At 41.5% G+C, this 26,349-nt stretch overlaps 1 protein-coding gene and 1 long non-coding RNA gene across 17 annotated transcripts in view; one reads left to right on the top strand and one right to left on the bottom strand.

Annotated features, from left to right (window-relative positions):
- PPFIBP2 (PPFIA binding protein 2) overlaps positions 1-26,349 on the bottom strand; it is a 192,679-nt gene that overhangs the window by 104,936 nt on the left and 61,394 nt on the right. For 7 of the 14 annotated variants that reach the window (XM_072619688.1, XM_072619689.1, XM_072619691.1 and 4 more), the window contains exons 1-2: positions 3,641-3,830; positions 3,191-3,405 (exon numbers count right to left, since the gene is read on the bottom strand). In XM_072619688.1, coding sequence (XP_072475789.1) covers positions 3,191-3,405; positions 3,641-3,815 — 390 coding nt within the window. In that variant the 5' untranslated portion in view covers positions 3,816-3,830. Of the gene's footprint in view, positions 1-3,190; positions 3,406-3,640; positions 3,831-26,349 lie in introns of those variants that run through there. The other 7 variants (XM_072619692.1, XM_072619701.1, XM_072619702.1 and 4 more) reach the window with 1 other exon arrangement.
- On the top strand, positions 3,405-21,867 carry LOC140510839 (uncharacterized). 3 transcript variants are annotated; one of them, XR_011969382.1, is made up of 5 exons: positions 3,405-3,704; positions 12,217-12,382; positions 13,877-14,084; positions 15,500-15,626; positions 18,806-21,867. It is a non-coding gene; the product is annotated as an uncharacterized lncRNA (long non-coding RNA). The 3 variants fall into 3 exon arrangements; XR_011969381.1 differs by lacking the exon at positions 3,405-3,704 and adding an exon at positions 3,752-3,827; XR_011969383.1 differs by lacking the exon at positions 3,405-3,704 and adding an exon at positions 3,752-3,827 and having other exon boundaries at positions 17,402-21,867.

The following is a 26,349-nucleotide window of genomic DNA, read 5'->3' as shown; positions in this document are numbered from 1 at the left end:
TCCTCAGAAGCTCCCTAGGCTGACTACTTCAGATGAGGAAGCTGATACCTGGAGAGGTTAGATATTTGTCCAAAGTTTTCTAGGTGGTATCAGAGATGAAATTCGACCCCATCTCCTCTGACTCCTGAGGGGTTAAAATCCTACGTCTTCTCACAGCTCTGTGAACAAGGGTAAGTTACCCATCTGAGCCTCAGTTTTTCAGTGGCAGGAGCTCACACACCGCTAGCCCTTTGAACAGTTACCAGCTCTGCTGTAGCGGGTACTCTACCCACTGGGAAAGGCCAAGTGCCGGGCCCAGAGTCAGGAAAGCCTGACTTCTAATTACTAGCTGTGTGACCCTGTCTGCCTCAGTTTTCTCATCTGTAAAAATGAACTGGAGAAAAAAATGGCAAATGGGTGTAATAACAGCACCCCCTCCCAGGGTTCTTGTGAAGACCAAGAGAGGTAATCATTGTCAAGGGCTGAGCACAATGTCTGGAATACAGTGAGCTTTATATAAGTGTCAGCTACTGTTTATTATTCTCCCTATATCTGCCACAGTTTGGAGTGAGGCTCAAAGGAGATACTGCATGTAAAATGCTCTGCAAACCCTGAAGCACCACAAAAATACCAGTTGTGATTATTTGGCTACGCTATTTGAAATACGAAAATGAACACACAAATTCTATCACTGTTCTTCCCGACAGAATCCAAAATTGGGCTGAAATGGTGATTCTCAGGGTTTAACCAAAAACTCCTGATGGTAACAATAGGAAGAAGGACATCCCCTGACGGTGCTTGGCCTTTGACGGAGGCAGCAACATCCTCTTCTGTCCCTGCCCCCTCCAGTGGCCTCTAGCACCTACTGCATCAGGACAAATGATGGGCAGGAGGGCAGGCAGGCAGCACTGTTTTCACTTACTGCCCCAGTGGGCTGATGGATTGGCACGATAACAGGGGCTCTGTCTAAAGGAGCCACGTGGGCTGAACTTGGTCCACTCCAGAATTCTGGGGTTCTGCTTCCAACCTCGTGACAGAGGAAGGGCTGCTTTCAGAAACAAAGCTACCCCACCTTTTCTTGGGAAAAGGCAGTGTCTGATCTCCTAATATCTTCTTCCACTGTATAGAAGGAAAGATTGCCCCAGAAAACATTTCATTTCTTAACAAGTATTTCCTGGTTGGCACTGGCAGGTTTAAGAGTCACATTTCATTAAGCATAAAGCAGACCTTTCTTCCCCCACATTAAAAAAAGCAAAACAAAACTCCTCTCTCTTTTCCATTTGGCAAACAGATTTGCTTTTTTTTTTTTTTTTTGCCAGAATTAAAGATCTTTCAATGGTTCCGTGTAGGAAAATATTCACTAGGGTTTTTGGACTTACTAAGGAAGGACTGGGCACTATGATGTTGAGGCAAAGGTGTTTTGAATTAAATAAGGCACCTAGTGTGTCTTCTCATCCAGTAAAACAACCCACCCTCTGGAATCCTTCTCTTTCCCAAATCAGATCTCTCTACAGAGACAAGCCTGAGAGAACACATAACATAAGATAAAGGGGAGACTGAATGTGCTTGGAGTAAAATTTAGCCACACCCGGAGGCCTTGGAGAGGAGCAACAGTGCCAGGTAACAGTGGTTACCTGGGATAAATACTTAATGCTGACATGATTACCTGTTTTCTAAGGGAGAACTATGGGTTCATTGTTCCTCTAAAATATTTAGCAATAACTGTCTCTTCATTCAGAATGAACTGAAAGGCAGCTTTAACAAAAGTTCTCTTTTCTCACTTTGTAGTAAAAGGAGGTGTGACCCAATGGGAGTACACAAGCAGGATTCAGGAATACCTGAATGAATTCTGTTCCTACCAGGGCTTTCTCCAGGAGATTAGAGTTTGGGAAAGTGGAATAATGGTTTGGGGTTCAGAGGATCTGAATTCTAATTCTGGTTCTGCTATTTACTACCTATGTTACATTGAGTATGTCATTAAACCTTTCTAAGACTCAATTTCCACATCTGTTAAAAAGTGAGAGGCACTATATTGGAAACAAGACTTGAACTCAAATTTCCTCACTCCAAGTCCAATTTCCCTGGCACTAGGATGTTATATCCATACTTGCTAGGGAGGTGTTGGATCTAGGTAAAACATTATGGGAGTGAGAGCAGAAAGTAGTCCATTTAGGTTAATTTAAAATTAATAAATTGAAACTGGATTAGAATCAAAGGCTAATTGGATTTGACTGGATGCTGTCTGATAAAGAACTCAGTTTCAGAGGTGAATGAACCATCCATCCATCTATCCATCCATCCATCCATCCATCCATCCATCCATCCATCCATCCTTCCTCTTGAAGGGAAGTTTTGCTCCTTTCCTTGGAATGAGGAGTACCATACCAGCCAGCAGCTCTCATACCCCTTTCAGGGGGTCAGAGGGATAGAAACCATTTTCATACGAACACTAGGACACTATTTCCTTATTAAAATATTCCTCCCTTTTCCAACTACTTATCTGGGTGAGGCTGGATCCTCTTCCTATTGCAACAAACTGAATGTGGAAAAGCAGATAAATATCTACCTACCTTCTACTAAGCCAGACATTAAAGAGATTTGCAAAAATAAATAAAATGATGTGAATCCTCATTATTAAAAAAAATAGTTTTAAAAATAATAAAAATGTTGCTTATGCTAATGAGTAATGAGCTTATGACTATTTAAAATCTATTAATAAATACTTTAAAATTTTATCAGTTTTCATTTCCAATATGGTAAACATTGACAGATATAGGCTACATAAACAAAAGCTCTCTGGGGTCCTCAACGATTTAAGAGTAAAAAGTTTGAGAACCACTGCTATAGGCAGATCAGATAGGCAAGGAAAAAATACAGAAGATTCGGATCTAGTCAAAAGCCTGTTAAGTGAGAGCTATGAGAGGATTAGAAGAAAAATGTCCATGGGGAGAAGGGTTAGATAAGGAGAGAAGCAGACTAGAAAATTAAAAAAAAAAAACCCTAAACCACAGATTATGTGGGAATGTCAAGCTTGGATGATTTTTTTTCATGTTCAATACAACTCCCATACTTTCCCCCCAATTTTTCCCACAAAGCAAATATTCTCCAGCTGAGTGTCAAGCCTGTTCTCTTGTCACACAGTTGCCAAGACAGATCTTCCTGGCCCACCAGACAGAGTGGCTCCCAGGATGGGTGAACCAAAGCTACTCACCAGACTTCCCTGCAGCCACTCTTTTATGTAGGCTGCAGTGGGCTCAGGAATCTGACCCCGGAGAGCTTCTCTTTCTTGAGGATCCCCCAGCATCTCCAGTGACAGCTTCAGGTCCTCAACGAGATGAAGTACTGGGAACATGTTCATGTATGGGGACTGGGAGGGCAGCCCAACATCATAGGCACCATTGCTATGTTCGGCAGCCGATTTAGTACCTGGAACGGAGGAAAGGGAGTGAATTGATTTGGAAGCCTTCAGGCTGAACTTAAACATAAACGTCTGCTTAAAAATGAGACAATATTGCCAAGTAGGGCTTCTAAGTAAGGCTTTTTTTTCCTGAGCCTTCATCAAAAGGAGCCATTTCCCAAGAAATGTTTGAGACTAAGGTAGACCCAGGACCCCTTGGGAGCACCCCATTCTTCTCATCGATGCTTCTAGTTCAGCCCTTACAGTCATCATCCAGGGAGGCCAGCTGCTCCTTCCAACTGCCAACCAACTGCCCTTCACAAAGCCGGTAAGCTAGCCTAGCTGAAGCAGTGAGGTATTTGCAGAGGGGGGTGGGGAGGATGTTCCTGAGGGTTGGGGAGGGGGTCAGAGAAGGGAGGGAAGAAACTGGAGGCAGCATCTGCCAAGCAAGGTAAGTCACTACTACCACTTGACCACCATTTCTCCCCCAAATTCTTATCTAAAGAGCCCAGGACTCTGAACCCAAGAGCCTTGGGAATGATGATGCTTCCAGCCCACTGCCCTCAGCCACCATCCTGGGAAACAAACCCTATGGAGACAGCCTGACAACTGCTATGGCCACAGTCATTGAAAACCCAGAAAAAAAGTTCTTGCCTCCCAAGTCCTGGGCAAAGTCGAATTATTCAACATGATAAATGATGATAATAGTGATAAGAATAAACATTTATATAGCATTTACTATGTCTCAGGCACCATTCTGAGTACTTTACAATTACTATTCCATTTGATCCACAAAGACCCTGGGAGGTAGGTGCTGTTATTATTCCCATTTTACAGATGAGGAAACTGAGGCAAACAGAGGTTGACTTTCCCAGGGTCACACAGCTAGTAGGTGCCTCAGGCTGGATTTGAACTCAGGTCTTCCTGAGTATAAGCCCAGTGTTCTATCCATTGGGCCTCACAACTGCTGACCCCATCAGAATGTGATATACTTTTTTTCAGTGGAAATGTCATTAACACAGATGCTTTACCATCCTCTTTGCTGAGGATCATGGGACCTTTCCACGTGACTGATAGTTGAAACATTTCATGTGTTGTCTCATTAGAACGTAAACTCTTTGTATCTGGTAGGCAGCGCAATGCTTTGCACATAGTAAGTGGTTAATAAATCCTTCCTTCCTTCCTTCCTTCTTTAGTCCCTAGGGATCACTACTTATTTAAAAAAAAAATTCATTTTGACCTTAACAGTTGGTTGTCAGTCAATAAATATTTATTTAGAGACTACCATGTGCCAAGGACTGTGCTAATCACTGGAAAAAGGAAGCAAGAGAGTGCTTGCTCTCAAGAAGTGCAAACGTCTAATGGGAGGCAACACGTAAGCAATTTGGTACAAGTGCTCCATACGGCATAAATCGGAGTACTTCTGTATTACAGAGTGGAACAGAAAGAGAGGACTGTGATGTCTCCTCTGCTGGATCCTCCCCAGATCCCATCCTCTGACTGAAGGTGTCCCTCAGGGTTCTGTCCTGGGCCCTCTTCTCTCCCTCAGTATGACTTCACTTAGTGATCTCATCAGCTCCCATGGACTGATGTACCATTTTGACACTGATGATTCTAAAATCCACCTTTCCTGCCTCAGTCTCTGCCTTTCAGACATCTCAAATGGGATGTCTAGTATTCAACTTAAACTCAGTATGTCCAGAACGGAACTCCTTATCTTTCCCCCTAAACCTCATCTCTCTCCTAGATTCCCTATCACGGTAGAGAAAAACACTCCTTGTCCTCCTAGTCCAGGGGTCTAACCTTCTAGGTCCTCAGGTGTGGTCTTTTTAAGGAGCCCAAGTTTTACAGAACAAATCCTTTTATTAAAGATTCAGTCAAAGGGCTGCACTTGAGGACCTACAGGGCTGCACCACTGTCCTAGTTCTTCAGGCTCCCCAACTAGCAGGCATCCTGAACTCTCTCACTGAATACACATGCCCCCCCCCCCCCCCAATATCCAATCTATTGCTAGGGTCCTCTGATTTCACCTTTACATCCCCATCCTCCAGCCACCAAAGCGGATTTTCTTAAAGTGCAGATCTGATCTTGTCAAGCTCCTGCTCAATAAACTCCTGTGGCTCCCTATTGCCTCCAGGAGTAAATACAAAATGCTCTGTTTAGCATTCAATGCCCTTCATAACCTAGCCCCTTCCTACCTTTCTAGTCTTATACCATCCTCATCTATACATACTCTGATCCAAGAATAAATGTCCTCCTGGCTGTTGCACAAACAAGATATTCATCTCTGGGCTCTGGGAGCCTGGAACTCTCTCCCTACTCTGCTCTGACTGCTGACCTCCCTGGTTCAAACTCAAAATCACACCTTCTGCAGGAAGCCTTCTAGCCCCTGTTAATTCCAGGGCTTTCCCTCTTTCAAATATTTCCTATTTATCCTGTATATCGTTTGCTTTGTGTATATTTACCCACATGTTGTCCCCCCATTGGACTGTGAGCTTCTTGGGGACGGGGATCATCTTTTACCTCTTTTTGTATTCCTAGCATTTGTTACAGTGCCCGGCATACACCAGGGGCTTGCTGTTGTAGTTTTGTGGTCATGCCCAACTCTTCATGACCCCACTTTGGGTTTTTCTTGGCAGATACTAGAGAGGTTGACCATTTCCTTCTCCTGCTCATCTTACATATGAGGAACTGAGGCAAACAGAGTGAAGTGACTTGCCCAGGATAAGTGTCTGAGGCTGGATTTGAACTCACAAAGATGAATCTTCCTGACTCCAGGCTCAGCACTCCACTCTCTGCACCATCTAGTTGCCCAGAAGGTTAATTGAATGAATGAAACTGCACCTCCATTATCTACAGCATACTTTTAAAGTATATTATATGCAGAGCAAAGTAAGCAGAACTTATATAATAACACTGTAAAATAAACAGCTCTGAAAGATTTTAGATTTCTGATCAGTGCAAACACCAAGATAATTCCAGAGGACCCACCATGAAGAATGCTCTCCACTTTCTGCCAGACGGCTATGGGCCACATGTATATAGGAGACGAATCTTTGGATGTGGTCAATGTGAGAACTTTGGGCTTGACTCCATACTTGCGGGAGCCTAATTTTTTAACCCTCTTTTTTTAGTTTCTCTAGTAATATTAAGGACTATTTCTCCAACCTAAAATCCTTCACCAATTTTTCCTTTCAGAAAAGGGGATAGGACAAAAGTTAAGGCCTTTCTTTTAGAAAGGAGTTAAGTGGGATAAGCAAATATTGTCTAGTTTAGATAGGATCAGGGCCTCTCCCACCCATTTGAAATAGAGTTCTCCTTTTTATTCAAGATTAAGACACTGATCCCAGGAATAAAACCCCTTTCAGTCTTAGAGGAGTGGTCCAAGAGGGAACTGAGTACTGAGATTAGCAATTACTCCCAAATGTGAACCTCAAACTCTATTATAATCTTTATATATGACATAGAGATGGATATCTCTATATAGATATACATACATACATACACCCACCACTCTCTCATGTGTGTACGTATGTATATATATATAAAATCTTTTCCTTATTCAAGATCCCTATGTTATTATCTCAAATAGTCTTGGGGTAGAGAGATACATTACAGGGCATGGGGTTATACCATATTTTAGATATTTCTCTTTAAGCTAGAAATGGCTTAGATAAGGATTAATGTTAAATTCAATTAACTTTTTTTTCTGGCACAATTGAGCCTAAAAATGCACAGCACAGCATTATTTTTCCCCAATATTTATTTCAAGGACTTTATTTTTCCTTTTTGAGAGGAAAGGGAGAGGAGAAGGTAGGAAGGAGAGAATATAAATGTTGGTTAATTTTCTAGAAATAAATTTAAAGACTTATTACATCATATATTCAAAATGTAATTTTCAAATCTCTCCTTTTTTGATTCCTTCTGAACCAAGAGGTTCTTTTCTGTGAATTTTTAAAAAATGCTTCAATGATTTTTTTCTTTATATCTTTTTGATAATAACTCTATCTCTAGCCTTAATTCCCCTATTCCCCTTCTAAGTTCCCCCATAAAATCTTTGTAAGAAGTCTGCAGTCAAGTGAAACAAATCCCCACATTGCCTGTATCCCAAAATTTACGTCTCATTTAGTACCTTAAATGATGCAAAAAGTGGGGTAGTGTGCTTCATCATCTTTTATATTCCTGGAATCAATCAATACTTTAGTGAAATGATGCTAACTAAATTTCAGTGGCACATCAGTAGAAAAACCTTCTATCAATATCCTAGACATGTCTGAGAAGAAAAACACAAGAGAATAGAAAAAAGCCCTAGATCGTGAAGTTCTCTGTCAAGCACAAGAAGATATGACAAAATTATTGAAAGAATATGAGACACTTGGTTAATAAAAACATTATCTGACTGCAATAAATTAATCTCATATTTCAACACTCATGAGAGGAAAATATCTAGAATTTATTTCCTTTTGTAATGGATAATGGTGGTACAAGAAGGCTACCGAAATCTAAGGACTATTGGGGCTGAAAAAGGTTGGGAATGCTTTACTTGGGAGGAGCAGATACCTATAAGCCAAGTTGTTGTTCAGTTGTCTCAGTAATGGTCAACTCTTTATGACCCATTTGGTGTTCTACTAGAGTAGTTTGTCCTTTCCTTCTTCAGTTCATTTTCCAGATGAGGAAACTGAAGCAAACAGGGTTAAGTGACTTGCCCAGGGTCACACAGGAATTAAGTGTCTGAGGCTGGATTTGAACTCAGTTTTTCTTGACTCCAGGTCTGGAGCTCTATCCTGTTCTACTCACTGTGCCATGTAGCATAGAATCTCCAGAAAGGGTGCCTGGACTATCACGAGCTTCCCAGACAGGAAGAAGTAAAACACCCAGTGGATGAAGCACCTAATTTAGCAAAGTGATTGGGGATGGAAGGTAGTCGCAGAGACCAGAAGGACTGAGGAAGAAAGTTCAGGAGTTGTGATGGCTCAAGATGGAGGTCAGTGAGAAGGAACTTTAGAAAGCAGCTGAAAAATGGGATCCCAAAGTCCTCTTGACTAATTTCATTAAAGAAGCTGCTGGCCTAGGAAGATGAGTTAGTTCATGGAGACCAAAGTCCTAGGACCTCACCTGAGGTGTCAGTATTAGGGATAAAGCTGAGGGCATTTCTGAAAGTATAGATTCATTTTTCAAACGAGGAAGCGTTGATTCAATTCAACAAGCATTTACTGTTGAACCAAGTGGAAGAACAGGATGAGAATTTATAGATAATGTGGCCGTCTGAAGTTCGGTTCATTAGCACATTAAAAAAAATCTGAAATTACCTGGAGTATTCCTCATCCTTGGTCCTTTGTGATGGCTGTTCCCCATACTAGAAATGATCTCTCTCTTCAACCGTGCCTTCGGTCAGTCTGGGCTTCCTTCAGAATTCAACGCAGATCCCACCTATAGTAGGAGGCCTTAGCAGATCCTCCCCACCCCTCACTGTCTTCCATTTACACAGTATATCTGGGATGAGCTCCTAAGAATTTGCATGTTATCTCTCTCATAACAAAGTGAGCTCCCAGAGGTTAGAGGTGGAGTTTTTACCTTCCTTGGTATCCCCTTCCCCCCAACAGGTATTTGTCTAATAGATGCTTTTTGACTGACTGGCCTAAATAACTCTGCAAGTAAAATGAGAAGGACTTTCTCATTGCTCTTCCTTGAGGCCAGGTTTGGTCATTACAATTTTACAACACTCAATTTCAATAGGTTAGTTGTCGTTTTTTTTCCTTCCACTTACCATGCTGTAGTTGTTGAACATAGGGTTTTCCTGGTTTGGGGATCTTCACTTTGTATCCATTCATATAGATCATTTGGCAGCTAGGAAGCTCAGTGGATAGAGCACTAGGTCTGGAGTTAGGAAGACCTGAGTTCAAATTTGACCTCAGGTACTTACTAGCCTAGCTGGGTGACCCCAGGGAAGTCACAGCCCTGTGTGCCTTACTTCCTCTTCTGTAAGATGAGTTGGAGAAGGAAATGACAAACCACTCCAGTATCTTTGTGAAGAAAACCCCAAATGGGGTCATGAAGAGTGAGACACAACTGAAACAACAATAAATAGGTCTTTCCATGCCTCTCAATATTCATCACATCCTCCATTTCTTACATCACAATGATATTGTGTTACATTCGGCATCACAACTTATTTAGCTAATTATTAACAAAATAATTATTTAATTGATGGACATCTACTTTGTTTCCAGTTCTTTGCTACTACAAAAAGGCTGCTATAAACATTGTTATATATTGGACCTTTATTTTTATCATTTATCTCTGGAGTACATACGTCCCTGTGAGTGGAATCCCTGGCTCAAAGGGCAGGGATACTTTAGTCACTAACTTCACGTGAGTCCAAGTTGCTTTTCAGAATGGTTGCACCAAGTCACAGTTTCACCAACAAGCACATTAGTGAGCTCACCTTTTCACAATCCCTCCAATGACTCTTTCTATAACTGATTATTTTGCCAATTGGTCAGCTGCAACATGAAACCTCAGAGTGGTTCTTACACGTATTTCTCTTATTATTAGTGATGCAAAGCATTCTTTCATATGATTATTAATAGCTTGCATTTTTTCTTTTGACATCTCACCCTATCTTTTGACCACTTTTATTTTAGGGAATGAAAACAGAGTATTTAAAAAATGAAACCATGACTGTTTATTACATGCAGCTGGCTTTCAAGTATATAATACATTTGAAAATTACCTTTCAAAGCTGTCCTGCTACTGTTTTTCCTTCCAGTCTTTTGTCCTCTCCTGTGCATTTAAAAAATGCTTCAGGGTCCCCCTTCTCTTTTTTTTGAGGGGAAGTGCAACTCTATCTCTGTGTGCTTGCTCCCCTCCTAACCAAGACTACTGTAACAAAAATACATATTCATGCAAAACAAATTGCCCTACTAAGTCAAAATGTGTTTCATTCTGGATCTTTAGTCCTGAGGAATTGGGACTCTTCATTGCATTGAGCACATTGCTTGAACTTCTTTCAAAGTTGTTTTTTATGACCATGTTGTGGTTGTGTAAATTGTTCTCTGGTTTGGAGTCAGACATTTTCAAGTCAGTTGAATGTTGAGCAGACTCCTCCCTATGCCTTTATTTATAGAGACTGGACTTCCTTCTCGTTCCCCTTTGCATCTGCTTTTCTGGTTCCAACTTCTTGAAACAAGATGTTTCCCACACTGGGTATCCCCTGGTGTTCCTCTTCCCCCTTTCCAACCCCCTTTTGTGTGTGGTCTCTCCCTTTAGGTTGTAACCTACTTAAGGACAGGCACTGTCTTTCTTTTTGATCAGTTTTACCACCAGCGCTTATCATGGTACCTGACACACCTTAGGCCCTTAATAAATGTTTTGGATTGGGTTGAATTATACCCAATATAAAAGGGAGCAGGCTTACTGCTACTGTAGGCAACCTGACCTTTTCAAATGCTATTATCCCCAGTGGGACAGGACAGCATGCCCTGAAACAATGATGTAGTCTAGGGAAAGCTGACCTGAAGACTGGGTCTTTTGATCTGAATTCTTTCAGCAGTATCTCTTTGCAGAACGAACCTCAATAAAGGCTGTACATTAGTGTGAGCTGGAGTCAATCTCTGCTGAATAGATTTTTTTTTTTCCTGAGGGAGGCCAGAGACAGCTAGCCTAGTTCCTGACTTACTCCATCCCTGGGGAACTGTGTTTGCTGGTTAGAAGCCCCTCTGGTGGCTTGACTGTGGATCCTGGGCCAGTTGGGCATGGGTGCCATCACCCATGGGTGCTGTTACCCATGGTGATAGGGGTGATGCCAATATTATAGCAGGTTTAGTACTTCAGGAAAGATCCAGAAGGTAGTACCAAGTACTCCCTGAACTGTAATCACCAGGTGAGTTCATTGTTCTTTCATAGAGTCTGTAAGCATAGAACTTTCAGTAGGTCAGGAGGCATGAAAGTCTGAGCTGTGGAACTATGGTTTGGACGGGGTGCTTGGACCCCAGTTTTAAGAAATCACATTTCTCTCTAGTCTCAAAACCCAATCTCTTACAGTTTTCTCCCCAACCCAAGGACACTATGCCGAGCAATAATTCATGAGTGGGTCTCAATAAGACAAACTACCTTTCCCTGCAATTACTCATGAGTGGGTCCCAGTAAAACAATCTTTCCCCATCACAAGAACAAGCTGACCTCTGAAAAAATTCTCTTGTAAAAATAAGACTATCTTGTAACCACAGAATTATCATGTATTGATTCTCAAAGTTATCATATTCACTCCAGAGATCAAGCTTATAGACATCAACTCTCAAAGCTATCTTGCAACAGACATAGCAGATCAAAAATACACCTTTGAGAAACCCCTTCCCCCACTTCCACTAATGATGATGCCAGTAACCAAGGTTGTAAATTATCACCTAATTAGAATATTTGCCAGATAATCCACTACTTTTCCTATATAAGCTTTAGCATTATTCCTGTTAAGTTGCATTACAAGAAACCTTTGCCACTTTGACTGGAAGAATACTTGCGTCAGTGAATTCACTCCAGAGGATCCTGACCCTCTCCAGTACTCCCGTCTTTGAGGGGTGCCTGAACCCCCCTCAAACCAATTTGAAGAGAGTTACTGTACTACACATATTTGGGCTCAGTTCAGCAAACCTTGATTGGCTGTCTCATAGGGGCATATGGTACTGTATGGGAGTGGAAAGATGGCGTTAGAAAAGGGTGTATGTGTGTGTCTTTGGATTTACTGTTTCCAGAACATTCCAAACACTCAATATTGTGCTGAATTATAGTAAAAACAAACAAACAAACAAAACTTAACCTTCTCCTTATCCTTCTATTCCCAGGATGAAGCTCTTCCTCTCTTCCTCTCTCAAGTCAATCCACTAAACATTACATGCCCTCTATGTGCTAAGTTCTGGGCATACAAAAAAAGAGGTAAAGGATAGTCCCGGTCCTCAAGGACTTTACAATCTCACTGAGGAGACAACAGGCAAACAAGTACATACAAAAGTAAGCTATATACAGGATACATAGGAAATAACTAAAAGAAGGAAAGCATTGTGATTAAGAAAAGTTAGGGAAGGCTTTCTGTAGAAGGTGGGATTTATTGTGTGTTCGTCCTTCATTGCCAAAGAAGACCTTGCCATTAGAGAAATAATGACATGACTTGCACTTGACTTTGTTTTGAGTGAGGGAGGGCTGTGCAGGTCACCAGCCTCACTTCTCCTCCAGAGCCATCTGAATCCAGTGACCAGATATGCATCAGGAAGACTGCAGATGACCCAGGATGAGGCAATTGGGGTTAAGTGACTTGCCCAAGGTCACATAACTAGTGAGTGTCAAGTGTCTGAGGTGAGATTTGAACTCAGGTCCTCCTGACTCCTGCACTGGTGCTCTATCCATTGCACCACTTAGCTGCCCCAAGAATGTAGGATTTAGTTGGGAATTAAAGGAAGCCAGGGAGGTCAGTAGTCGAGGAGAGTTCCAGACATGGGCAGCAATCAGAGAAAATGCCTTTCCTGTGATATTTCTGGATTTGTGTCAAGCATTAACCAGGCTGACCTCTATTCAGAAAACTAGGTTTTCTAGCTTCCATGTCTTACTCAATTTTTGACTTTCCTACCTGTTCACCATTTGCTCACAAGATGATGATGTTATCCCATCCACTTGACCTGTTCCCTTACAGATTATGGAGGCCTTCATGACAACTGCTAAAACTTTACCTTATTTCCCCCCACTTGAAACATGGAATCAGATAAGCCATCTGACCTCCAGAAGTAATCCTCTATCTGTTTCAACACAGGGCTTAGTGACCTTTCTCTGCTGAAAAGACAAAGCACACAGATACAGTCAATATTTATCCTGAAATGGTTTTGTCAAAAATGCACTATCCCCTGAGGATCTAAAGGCGTAAGGAAATCCAGTTTTCCTTACGGAGACATGAAATGGAGCAAAGTGAGACTTAGAGAGGAGATGACACGGGGATCTTGCCACAAAATGGACATCCCATAAGAGTCTGCATTATGATAAGTTTGTATTGAGAATTTTAGTACCTAAAGTGCTACAACACCAGGTGGGCCTGGGTTATACCACCTGTTCCTGACCTGTGTAGAACAAAGGTGTAGCTCCAGTGTATCTTGCAAAACTAATCACTGTGAAAGAGCAGGTACCTTACCCTGCTTCTCTTCAGAGCTAAAAGAGTGGGGATGGGTGAGGAAGGCTAGAAAAAAATGTCGCTTTTTTAGATATCTTGGTTAGTTTAGCGGTATCATCTTTCCCACTCTCTAGGAGGGGAAAGAGGAGAATATGTTGGGAAATGTGGACGATATAAAAACAAAATATATTTCCATTAAAATTTAATACTAATGTCCCAGATTCCTTTTTTCCCCTAAGTAATGATGGATGACTTATTCCCCACCACCTTCCAATTTCATTTTAAAGTAGTTAATACTAAATAATTGTCATGATTACATTTTTCTGACTCTGACATTGTGTTCTTCCTAGACTGAGGAAGATCCTACTCTTGGGAGGAGAGGCTGGAGAAGGAACAATTGTTCCAGAACAATTGAGACTCTTGATACACCCTGGGTAGGATTCCAGCGATGAGACTTCACAAAAATCAACAATCAGAAAATAACAGATTTGGATGGACCCTCAGGGGCCGCCTAGTTCTATTGACACCTGAATTAGGATCCTCTCTATAAATAAACAGGTAGTAAGAAGAGTCCTGTAGTATTAGAGTACAATAGCGATGATCAGAAAAGAGTCTGATCTCAGTTTCCAAGAGGTTTTAGTCATAAAAGGCGAGGTAGGGTTTGAGGCGTGCTTACCGTTTTTGTTCCCCGTACTGATCATCTGCTTAAGAGCAAGGGAAGTGGAATTAAGGGCAGTGTTTTGTCTTGAAGTCTTTAAGACAAGGGCTCTAAGAGCCCACCTCTAAGAGAGCATGAAGAGGGTCAAGTTAATTTAGAGGTAGTGACCCAATCTCAGCCAGGATGAGGGAGAAACCAAGAGGTTGGACTTGTGGGGTCTGGGGCCTTTGGAAAGTCCTTGTGGACTTGGCAAAGCAGACTTGAAAAACTTGGTGTTTCCTATATCAGATTTTATATATATATGTATATATAATGTATATATATGTAATGTAATGTATATATATGCATATGTATACATATATATACATATATATGTATATAGCTAAATGACAGTGAACAGGCAGCTAAGTGGCTCAGGGGATAGAGAGCTGGGCCTGAGGTCAGGATTCATATTCCTGAGTTCAAATCTGGCTTTAGACACTGTGTTACCCTGGGTGAGTCACCTAACCCTGTTGGCCTCACTTCCTCATCTGTAAAATGAACTGGAGAAGGAAATGGTAAACCACTCCAGTATTTTTGCCAAGAAAATCACATGGAGAGTTAGATGAGACTGAAAAACAACTTAACAAACAGGGATCAGGAGATCAGGAACAAGGATGGAATGGGATAAAGACAGAGTGGACAGATCACTGATAGTGAAGGCAAAAGACCTGGACTGAAATTCTGCCTCTGAGGCTTGCTATCTGTGTGACCTTGGACAAATCACTTCAGTTCCCTAGGTTACAGGTTGGACAGGCCTTGGGGGCTTGTTCCAGCTCCAGATGTAGTATTTTAAGATAAAGTGCTTAAGATAAAAAGTTTTAAGCAGTACCTAGGGAGGGAATACTTAGAGTGATAAAATCAGGGATCTGTTGAATTATATTCCCACTAAAGAACTCCAGTCTTTGTCTTAGGTCACAATCAAATAGTTTCTCACTCAAGAGTGAGGATTAAGATCCTCCCTCTTTTCTGGAAGGAGAGAGACTAGAAGCAGAGTTTTGGGAAAATCTCATGGCTATGACTATAACAAGGATACCTCCACTATATTGTACTGTTTCTGTAGGGTATATGGGGTATTCAGGACTGGCACCTCTGGTAGGGAGGGTTTTGCCCAGTCCTTTCCAGGGCTTTTCATTGTCCTTTGATGTCTACCTGATTCACCTAACTCTCACCTGTGTCTCCAACAAGCTCCTGCATGTGTAGAGCTCTCTATGTATTGTCTCTTTAACCAGTTGAAGTACTGAGTGTGAAGAAGTAGTATTTTTTCTTCTTTCAGGACATAAAGGGAGAGTTATTAACGTTTTCAGGAGCAGAGAGAAGAAAAAGACTCTTAGCTATCTCCAGCTTTGAGAAGAATGGGCCCTATTTTCTAAGGCTCATATCCCAAAGACTTTGTCATGATGGTAAGACAAGGTAGAAGTGTTTTCTGTAAACAGAAGGAGTGACCTGTGAGTAGGGCTAAATTATTCTGATTGTTTCTGAGGTGACCGAATCACTTCTTTTATTTATTTTCAACGAACAAACATTTATTTTCTCTCACTCCCACTCTCTCCATTCCCCCAAATTGGTCACACACCCCGCCAAAAGGTAAGTGTCATCCTGCATTTTACTGATTTGTAAATGATTGTTCAATTGAACTGATCACAGGTTTAAGAGCAGGAAGGAAGCTGCCTGAAGTCATGGTGCCATTTTCTTCATGCCCCATCCTTATTCCTTTACGGTCAATCACTCAAAGTTATAAACTTCCTTGCTGGTATCAGGAAGGACTGCAAAACTGAAATTCAAGCCGGATTTTAGGACTCCAAATGCATTCTGATTTCTGCTCTTATCACTACTGTGTCTTCTCTCTGTATTTACCAAGTTTGTGATTTCTCTCTCCTCTCTTCTCTCTCTCTTTTCCCTTGGTCAGATGGAGGAAAGTTATCTAAATGATTACGTAATAAGAAGTGGGGCTCCCCAAACTAGGCATGCAATCAGGTTTCCTAACTGGCTGAGAGGTTTTATAGACTGAGTCAATGAGAACCTTAAGGTTTGCCTAGGTGGTCAGATACCCAAACTGGCATGGGCTTGCCATCCCTGTTGTCTCAGTTTGAATCCTCCAATCCAGCTTGTCCCCATAACCAACCTTGATCCATGGTGGCCCACTTGAATGATTCATATTCCCTGTCATCCTGGAATTCCTTGCTAGGGCAATGCCCCGACCTCCCACCATTCCTGAGCTATGATGATGTATGTCTAAATTTTGCTCCTGTGCTAGGACTTCTGAGCATCAGCAGATAAAACCACAAAGGGATCTTATTAAAGCTGCCACAAATTTGTGGTTCATAACCTCTACCAAACTCCTAACTACTATTGAACAATTTTTTTACTCTTTCTCTATGCACTCCGTACACCTTCTCTATAGCAAACTTTTTTTGTCCTCTTACAATGAACCTCTTAGCATTGACCCTTTGAGCAAATGACCTCACCCCCCACTGTACATAGAAGACTGGAACTCCAACATGGCTCATCTATTCTTTCCGTTTATTTATTTATTTACTTTTTATTAAGTGCTTTCTGTGTGCCAGTTACTTTGCTATGTGATAAGAATATAAAGAAAGCAAAACTAGTCCCTGCTTACATTCTAATGGGGAAATGCCCATGTACACACAAGATATATGCAATGAAGGTAAAAGCTAATCTCAGAGGCAAAAAGACATAGGAGCAGAGGGTGCTGGGAAGGAAGGACATTGGAGCTGAAGTCTTGGAGGAAATCAGGGAAACCAGAAGTAGAAGCTGAAGAGTGAGAGCATTCCAGGCAGTCAATGTTCACATACAGGTGATGGAGCATTGAGTGAGAGGAACAGAGAGACCAGTGTAGCTGGATCATGGAATGCATGGAGGGTAGTAAGTGTAAAACTAGAACATACCAAATATATTCAGAGTGGACGGAAGGTAACTACTCAGATAGATTTTCATTTACATTATGCTAATCATCGTATATACTCTTCAGGTGCGCTTTCTTCATTCTGCATCATTTCAAGTCATCCGAAGTTTTTCTAAACTCTTCACAGTCACTGTTCCTTACAAAGTTGTGTTCGTCATTTTTTCCAGATGCATGCTTTCTGAACTTTCGTTTTATTTGTTTTCCATTAACAAACATTTATTTTCTCTCACTCCCATTATCTCCATTTCCCAGATTGGCCGTGTTCAAAAATACAAGTCTCCTTCTGCATCTTGAGTTCATCATCTCCATTGGGCAGTGGGTAGCCCACTTTGTCATTGGTTCTCTAGAGGCATGGCTGGTCACTGCATGGATTGGACTTACTATGACTTTCAAGGCTGTTTTCATTACATGTTATCTTTACCATACAAGTAGTTCTGCTTTTGCTCAAGTCATCCTCTGTTCCATTAAGACTATTCATAGCCACTGTTCTCTATTTTCCAGTAACACTACCACAGAGACGCCAAAAGTGAATGGTGCCAGCAACACTCTCATGTGGGACTGGAACCTGATTAAAATTTAATTAAAATTTAAAAAATATTGAGAAACATTGAACAAAACAGACAAAAATACAGCAGAACAAAGATAATGAGTCAATATGGTGCCCATCAGGATCCTTATGTGGAGGCCTGTATAAGCTCTTTTAGGGCAACTAAGTGGCACAATGGATAGTGCCAGACCTGGAGTGGTTTGCCATTTCCTTTTCCAATTCACTTTACAGATGAGGAAACTGAGGCAAACAGGGTTAAGTGACTTGCCCAGGGTCACACATCAAGCAACTATCTGAGGCTGGATTTAAACTCAGGTAGATGAATTTTCCTGGCTCTAGGCCCAGTGCTCTTATCCACTGTGCCACTATGCTCGGGTTTTCATAATTATATACTAACAAACAAACGTCAATCTTTCCTTCACCCTTCTACCCCATGTAGCTACTTTTCCATCCTTCTCCTTCCTTTGGAGGGTGCTAGGTGGCCCATTAGATAGAGGAGTCAGGAAGATGAGTTCAAATCCCGTCTCTGACACTTTCTAGTCATGTGACCCTCTGCAAGGTGTTCTGTGCCCCACCTGTAAATGGAGGATAATAACACTCCTGATTCCCCAGGGTGAGGAGAAAATGAGAAAATATTTATAAAGAGTTTCCTAAACACTAACGTGCCATATAAATGCTGGCTTTTAATGATTATCAGCTCTCCTTTGCTGGAAGTCTTTTTTTGTTTTTATCATTTATTATGAAATCTGACATCAGGAGGCCTTCTTCCATGCACTCAGCAGTCATTTGTTTTTGACATTTTAATATCTTTTTCAAAATTTAACATATAAAATGATCATTTCCATATACAAAGCAGAATAGGAGAAGGAGGTTGCACATAAAACCACGATTCTGTTCTCCATGACTTGCTATTTCTTCAAGAAGCATTTATTAAACATCTACTGTGTGTCACGTACTGTGCCAGGTACTGGGGATAGAAGAATGAAAATGAAACCATAGCTATCCTCAAGAAGCTTCCACTCAAGTGACCTCTCTTTTGTATATCTCATACTTTGCTTTTTGGACTGGGATGAGTTGTGCAAAGTCACTAGCCTCACTCTCTCTTCCAGAATCATCCAAGTCCAGGGGTAAGACAAAAGTCAAGATGATGGATGCAGCGGATGACCTTGGCGTCTTAGATGTCTGACCAAGCTCTAAGTGCTCCGCAATGCCTTCTTCAGCTGCCTTGGACTTAAATCCAATTCACTGACAAGTCAATACTTCACTTGCAGTGTCACTGGTCCTCTTTAAACAGGAAGGGTGAACAACAACTTTGCTAGTCTGATGTGGTAACCGTGTAATGCTATGTATTATAGTTGTCTCTGTTTACGATTTATTGGACCCTAGATTGTAGTACCTTTCCCAGCACTTAGTACAGCACCATACGTACAACAGGCATTTAATAAATGTGTATTGAAAGAAAGAATGAATGAATGATTAGCCTTGAGGCCAAGCATCTAGACTGAGTCTCTTTAAATTTTTAAATGCCAACTTTTTTCTTGGCACTCCAATCTTTTTGAACAGGAAAGCCATGACTTTCGTTTAAAAAAGGTTTCAGGAGCTCTGGTTTCTGAGCCAAATATTACCAGTACCTAGTTCTGGGACACTGGACAAGTCATTGGGCCCCTCTAAAGCCTCAGTTTCCTCATTTTTAAAAAGAGGGGAAGGCACAGGATCATCTCTAAGGTGCTGGCTAGCTCTGAAATTCTATGATTCTATTTCTCTAATGATCAGTTTACTTCAGTAAAGGGCATAATTATCTTGGAATATATTCTGCAAGCAAACTCGTGGCTCTGGGGCTGCTGGGAGCTGCCCAGCTGCCCACAGAATTGCACAGATTCAGCAGTTTGAGGTTGATACAGCATCTTTTCATTTGTAATGGGCCTTTCCTCCCTTAGATTTCTCACAGTGCTTTATTTGAGCCACTCACATACTTAGGACCACAGAGTTATAAATGTAGATTTAGAAGTGACCTTAAAAATTTCTTGTCATTGACTAAGTCTATCTTCCTCATTTTATAGGTAAGGAAACTGAAACATTACATCGTATGGTTACAAGGGTAGGGAACCTGCAGCCTTGAGGCCACATGTGGCCTTCTAAGTCCTCGGGTGCAGCCTTTTGACTGAGTCTAAGTTTTACAAGCAAATCCTTTTATTAAGGGGATTTGTTCTGTGAAGTTTGGATTCAGTCAAAGGGCTGCACTTGAGAACCTAGAGGGTCACATGTGGCCTTGAGGCTCCAGGTTCTCCACCCCTGGATAGTGGAAAGAGAGCTGGCCTTAAATTCTATCTCTAGTCTATATTGGCTTTGTGTCCGTGGGCAAGTACTGTAAGTCAGATATTTCAAACAGGCTTTATTCAATTAGATTAAATGCAGTTAGGAATTATTTAACAGAATAAATAAAAATACAGAGAAATGCAGTTAACATTAATGTGGTTTTCTAGCTGCTGGAAGGGATCTTTATGTACAGTTTTGTTGTTCAGTCATTTCAATCTTGTCTGACTCTCTGTGATCCCATTTGGGATTTTCTTGGCAGAGATACTTGGAGTGATTTGCCGTTTCCTTCTCCAGCTCATTTTACAGATGAGGAAACTGAGACAAATAGGATGAAGTGACTTGACCAGGGTCAAACAGCTATTAGGTGTCTAAGGTTAGACTTGAACTCAGGAAGATGAGTCCTCCTGGCACCATGCCCAGCAGCACTCTATCCACTGCTTATGACATGCTTAGTGTTTGCTAAAGTGAATTAAGTTGAATTTGTTGACCTTCTTCCACTGGAGTGGTAAATGATGGATGAGAGTGTTTTGAGACAAAGACTGTGGAGTAGGGTAAGTAAAGGATAAGGAAGCTTAAGGAAGCTCTCAACTCCCAACTCAAGTCCTTGTAGCCTGTACTCTCTTCCCAGGAATCTAGGTGGTACAGGAGAGAGAGTCCATGGCTTCAAGACAGGAAGAACTGAGTTCCAATCCTGCCTCAAGCACACACATAAGTCTGTGTGTGTGTGGCCCTAAACCAGCCACTTTCCTTACTCAGCCTCTTTTCTTTGTAAAAGGAGAGGGTTGGGCTTGAGGGTTTTCAGGTCCCTGTTAGCTCTAAATCTGTGATCATATGATCCCGCCTCTCTTGCCTCTTGGTTCAAGTTCCAACTACCACTCTAAGGATATTGGCCTAGATGAGAACTGAGAGCCACCAGTCCACTAGAGAGTGCTCTAAAAGGCCCAAGGTGGGGAAAGGAAAAACCAAAAACCACAGAAACAAAGTCAGAGAAGAGGAAGAAAGATGGCCCCATGGGAGACTCACAGGGATATGCCCCTGAGGCAGCAAGGAGGACTATAAACCTACTACCCTTTGGGAGTTCTTTGGCACTGCCAGTTCCCACATCCAGAACTTAGAGTCAGGAACAAATGTTACTGTGTTTGTCTTCGTTTTTCGAAGAGGACCATGATATCAGAGAAATGATGATATGACTTGCACTTGACTTTGTTTGAGTGAAGGAGAGCTGCGCAAGATCACCAGCCTCACTTTCTCCACCTGAGCCATCTGGGTCCAGTGACCAGATATTCATCAGGATGACTGGAGACAGCCCAGGATGCAATGGGAGATCTTGAATTCAAACCTTACTACAGACATTGACTAGCTGTGTGACCCTCTACAACACTGGACAAGTATTAGTGTGTAACCTCCTCCAGGGCAGGGATTGTCTCTTGCCTTCTCTGAATCTCCAATGTTTATCATAGTGCCTGGGAGAAAAATAATAGACTCTTAATAATAAATGCTTGTTGACTGACTGACTCAACCTCTCTCCGCCTCAGTTTCCTACTCTGTAAAATGGGGATAACATAATAATACCTACCTCCCAGGGTGGTTGTGAGGATCAGATGAGAGTGTTCTGACAACCTGGAAGCACTACATAAAAGCCAGTTAGACTAAAGTCTCACATTGGTTTAATGCTTTAAAGTATGCTTTGCATTTTACATCCATACATAATGACTTTGATTAGACTGTATTGCGTATGTTTGTGCTTAAGTAAATATGTGTTGAATAGAATTTTTAAAAACAGATCAATTGTGTTAGAGCTCTATGGTAGTGATATCAAACTCAGGGGCTGTCAAATAGCAAATAAGGATCTCTGCAGGCCACATATTGACTTTACATCAATGAACATTTTAACATTATCTGTGCTTTATTGTATTTTTATTTATTCTTTTAAATAATTCATAATTATATTTCCATTTAGTTTAGCCATGTGTGGGCCTGAGAGCTTACACATTTCTCACTTCTGGTCTAGAAACCAAGAAAGCTGTTGGCCCCCTGCTCATTGTTCTCTCTCTCTCTCTCTCCCTCCCTCTCCTCTTTCTTTGTCTCTGTCTCTCTTTCTCTCTCCTCTTTCTCTGTCTCTCTCCCTCCCTTTCTTTTCTCTCTCTTCCCTCTGCCCAACTCTCTCAATCTTTGCCACTCCAAAGGGCCCAGCTGGCGAGGCTCTACGTCCTTTCAGCTGAACTCCTGGTTAGACTTTTCTGTGGTTGCCGACTCAGCAACAGGACTCTTGCAAACATTCCCCTGGGTTGCAGACCTACGAGGGACCTTTCAAACTCTTCGGAAGCCTTTTCCCTAAGCTGCTTCCCTGACAGCAGCACATTTCTGAGGAAGAGGGACACCCAGTTACATGTGTGCTTGCTGCCCTCGAGCTCTGCACTTGGAACCACAAAACACCACAAAACATGCAGGATATGGTCCCTTAGAATGCCAAGGGATGCCAGGCCCTCAGCCCTTGGAAGACAGGGATGGGAGTGGGGAGCTAGGTATGTGGGGGCGGGGAGAACAGATTATTCCATTCTCTGATTGTTTTCTCCATCATCATCTAGATCTCTTCTTTTTATAAAATTAATTTTATTTTTAATAAAAAATTTATTTTCTCCCCCTCCTACCTTCTCTCCTCCATTGACAATGAAAAACAAAACCCTTGTAACAAGTATGAGAATCAAGCAAAACTAATCCCTCCATTTACCAGGTATAAAAAATATGCATCTCAGCTTGCACCTAGAAGGGGAGTAAGCTCTCTTTCAGAGAGGGATTTAGATAGGAGAGGGGTATGTTTCAGAGGCAGGGAATATAAATGAAGAAAATACTTCTCCCAACAACTTTTGGAACAGCAAAGTATACATTTTTAACAATTTGGATGCTAACAGCTGGCGCCCTTGATTGCTGCTAGCCCTGGGAACCAGTGTCCTTTTTCTCTCCCATTTTAAACACATCCTCCTTCCCCCTCCCCCCCCCCCCCACTCCCAAATGCAGACTTTGAGTCTTTGGCAGCCATTTTATCAACACTGGCTCTGCAAGGCATCCATTGTAGCCAAGGACAGTCAGCATTTGACCCTTGCTCCCCAGATAATGATGAGCAGGGATTAAGGGCAGCCAATACATTCACTGACCCTCTGACGGAAAGAAACCTTTGATATTTCTATGCAGCCTTTATTTTCAAAGAGGCACAGTTAAATAGGAAAGAAAAGCCACAAATGAGGAAGTATAATAGCAAGGAGATTGGACTTGAAACCATTGACTTAATGTGGCATTTTATTTTTTTCCTTCCCATGTGAATGCTGCTCAGGTTACCTGCACCATTCTGACAGTTATAGTTAAATTGCCAGAGCTAGAAGAGACCTTAAAGATCATTTAGTCAAACCTTTCAATTGTATAGATGGGGAAACTGAGATCTGGAGAGGGGATGTGATTCATTTGTCCATGGACACACATCAATGAGTTAGTGGCAGAGTTGTCTGCCAGTAGTACAGCCCTCCCAGTAGTACATCATACTACATCAAGCTCCTTCATTAGAGCTTAACGTCTTTAAGGAAACCAGAAAGGAGGGAACCACTGGACCAAGAACTATTAAGACAGGATTAAGCAAAACATGGGGCACGTGATATGAGGCCAGGTCAAGTCTGAGCTGGTATCTGACGTGGAGTTGGGGCCTATTTGGCAATCCAACACTGGAAGGTAGATTGGTTGCTATGATCCACCCTATAGACAGTGGCAGAGAAACACTGAGAATGCCCTAACTTTGAAGAAAATAACCTGAATTAGTTTATTTTAAAAAAATATATATTTTTAAAATGTTTAATTGGTAACCTTTGTTGTAAAATCACTTGTGTTTCCTATGGCATCCCACCTAGACAGTTATGCATTGTAACAAAGAATTAAAAAAAAAAGAAACAGAAAAAAAACCTGTTCAATCTAACTAATCAACATATCAAAAATGTCAGTCATACTATGTGGCCAAGCTAGTTTTTCAATAAACAAATGTAATGCAGAGAGGAAGTTCAAGCTGCAGATAACTTCATTTTAATATAGAAAGGGAAATGTTAGGAGTTTGTGTTTTCCTGGAACAGGACCCAGGAGGGAGACCTCAGTGACCTACTGAGCAAACAGGCTCTGCTGCCAAAACCTGAAACAGCCTTTAAGCTTTGTTCTGGGCAGACCACACTTGTGTTCTAATCATCCACAGCCCCGGTTCAGTCTGTTTTGGTCTGGTCTGATCCACTCCATCTTCTGCCGTGGTTCTTTGGGACTTGAATCAGCTACCTGATAAGCAACAACTTGATCTCACAGGATCACAGACTTAGAACTGGAGGGGACCTTGGTGGCAATCTAGGTCAATCCCTTTATTTAATAGATAAGAAATGGAAACCAAGTCCCAGAACTCAGTAAGGAAATGAATGACAGAAGTAGGTTTTGACCACAAATCCTGGGATTCCAAAATCTTTCCATTGTACTAAAATATCTCTTTAACTCTAATAACTGTCTTCCCACGACACTGCAGACATCTGCCAACATGGCTGTAACTTAAGACCTCATCATCTCACATTTCTTGGGAACTGTGCTACCTCTAAGAATTAGAACCTGAATTTCCATCTTCAAAGTCATCATCCTTTCCCTTTCCCACTAAATCTCTTCTTTACTCTTCATGACCTAAAGTATCTCTACCCATTCCTAAATTCCTAGTCCATTTCTGTACTACTCTGACTTTGCCTGCCTGTGCACCCAGCCTTCATCTTATAGTTTGTCACTTTAATTTGTCACAACCTGCCACCATAGGAATACCTACACCATCATGACCTTCTTTCTGCTCCTGATCTAAAAGTCCTTCTCTCTAGGAAGCCTCCAGTCTAGTTTCTCCACTTCTATTCCAGGGCTGCTAATTTTCACCGACAAAAGTCATGTCTGCTACGAGAACTTCATAATGTCAGGGGTACCCTTCTACTACTTGGAAATCCTTTTATTCTTAAGACTGACTCCTACTTAATTAACTTCTACTTTCAGTGATCTGTTGAGTTATTTTACTCTTTTTTTCCCTACTCTTTTTGCTACCAGTCCCACTCCCATCTTCCAAATTTATATCAGAGGACATGGTCTTATAAGATCATAGCTTCAGATCAGAAAAGGACCTTCAGAGGATATCTAGTACAGCCACTATACTTTACAGAAAAGGAAACTGAAGTCTGGAGAATTTATGTGACTTGCTCAAGCCCAAGTTAAGTTGCAGAGATATAACTCTAACCCAAGAGTATATACCCTATTACTTTATAGTATGGATTATCTATTATATCACTTTATTTCACTGTAAAGATTGTGATGTAAACACCCTCAGTATTTCTCCATTCCTCAAAAACCCTCACAACCTTAGCATCTTCTTCTGTCCTCTATACCTCCGGCAACAAAATTGTATTCAATTCAAAAAACATTTGTTAAACATCTACTATGTGTAGGGCCCACCAAGGATGAAATGCCTGCCGTTCACTAAGACTACTGCCTATACTTCTCTTCATGACTGTATTCTCTCCCATCTCAGAATTTTTGAGTTGGAAGTGATTTGTAGCAGCCATCAAATACAACCCATATCAGAGAAAGAATTCTCACTACAATAGAATTGGCTAGTGGCCATCTGGCCTCTGCTGAAGATCTCCAGGGATAGATGAGCCACTCACTCCCTTCTCAGGTAACCCACTACATTTTGGACAGTTCTCACTGTTAGAAAGCATTTCCCTACAAGTTTAAATGTGCCTGTTCACAGCTTCCCATTCCGCTCCTGGTTCTGCCCATGGAAAACAAAATACATCTCATGTTGGTTCTACATAACAGTTTGTCAAAAATCTTCAAGATGGTGGTCACATACTGCTCCTAGAATCCACTGCATCAAATGGAGTTTTCTCCAGAGTAAATTGGCATTGACTCAAGGCTCTTCACCATGCTGACTGGCCTCTTCTGGCTACTGTCCAACTAATCAAAGTCCCTTCTAAATTATTGTACCCAGAACTGAACTCAATGCTCCAATTATCTCCTTATTTCTGGAAGCTAGATCTCTCAACACAACCCAAGACTGCGTTAGGAATTAGTGGATATGTCTTCCATAGCAAACTGTTGACTTTAAAGCCCACTAAAAACTCCCTTCTTTATTTTTTCAGATTCATCGTTACTTGCCACACCCACCTCATTCTGGTGAAATTGAACTTTTGAGTCTGTGACAACTTTAATTTATCCCTATTAAATTTCACCTAATTAGATTCATTTCAATGTTGTTCCCTGGCAACATCTTTTGGGAGCGTGTTACCCAGTG

This window comes from Notamacropus eugenii, chromosome 6, assembly GCF_028372415.1.
Source record: "Notamacropus eugenii isolate mMacEug1 chromosome 6, mMacEug1.pri_v2, whole genome shotgun sequence".
Taxonomy (NCBI): domain Eukaryota; kingdom Metazoa; phylum Chordata; class Mammalia; order Diprotodontia; family Macropodidae; genus Notamacropus; species Notamacropus eugenii.
The sequence above is the reverse complement of the archived record's forward strand: the minus strand, read 5'-3'. Positions and strand labels throughout refer to the sequence as shown.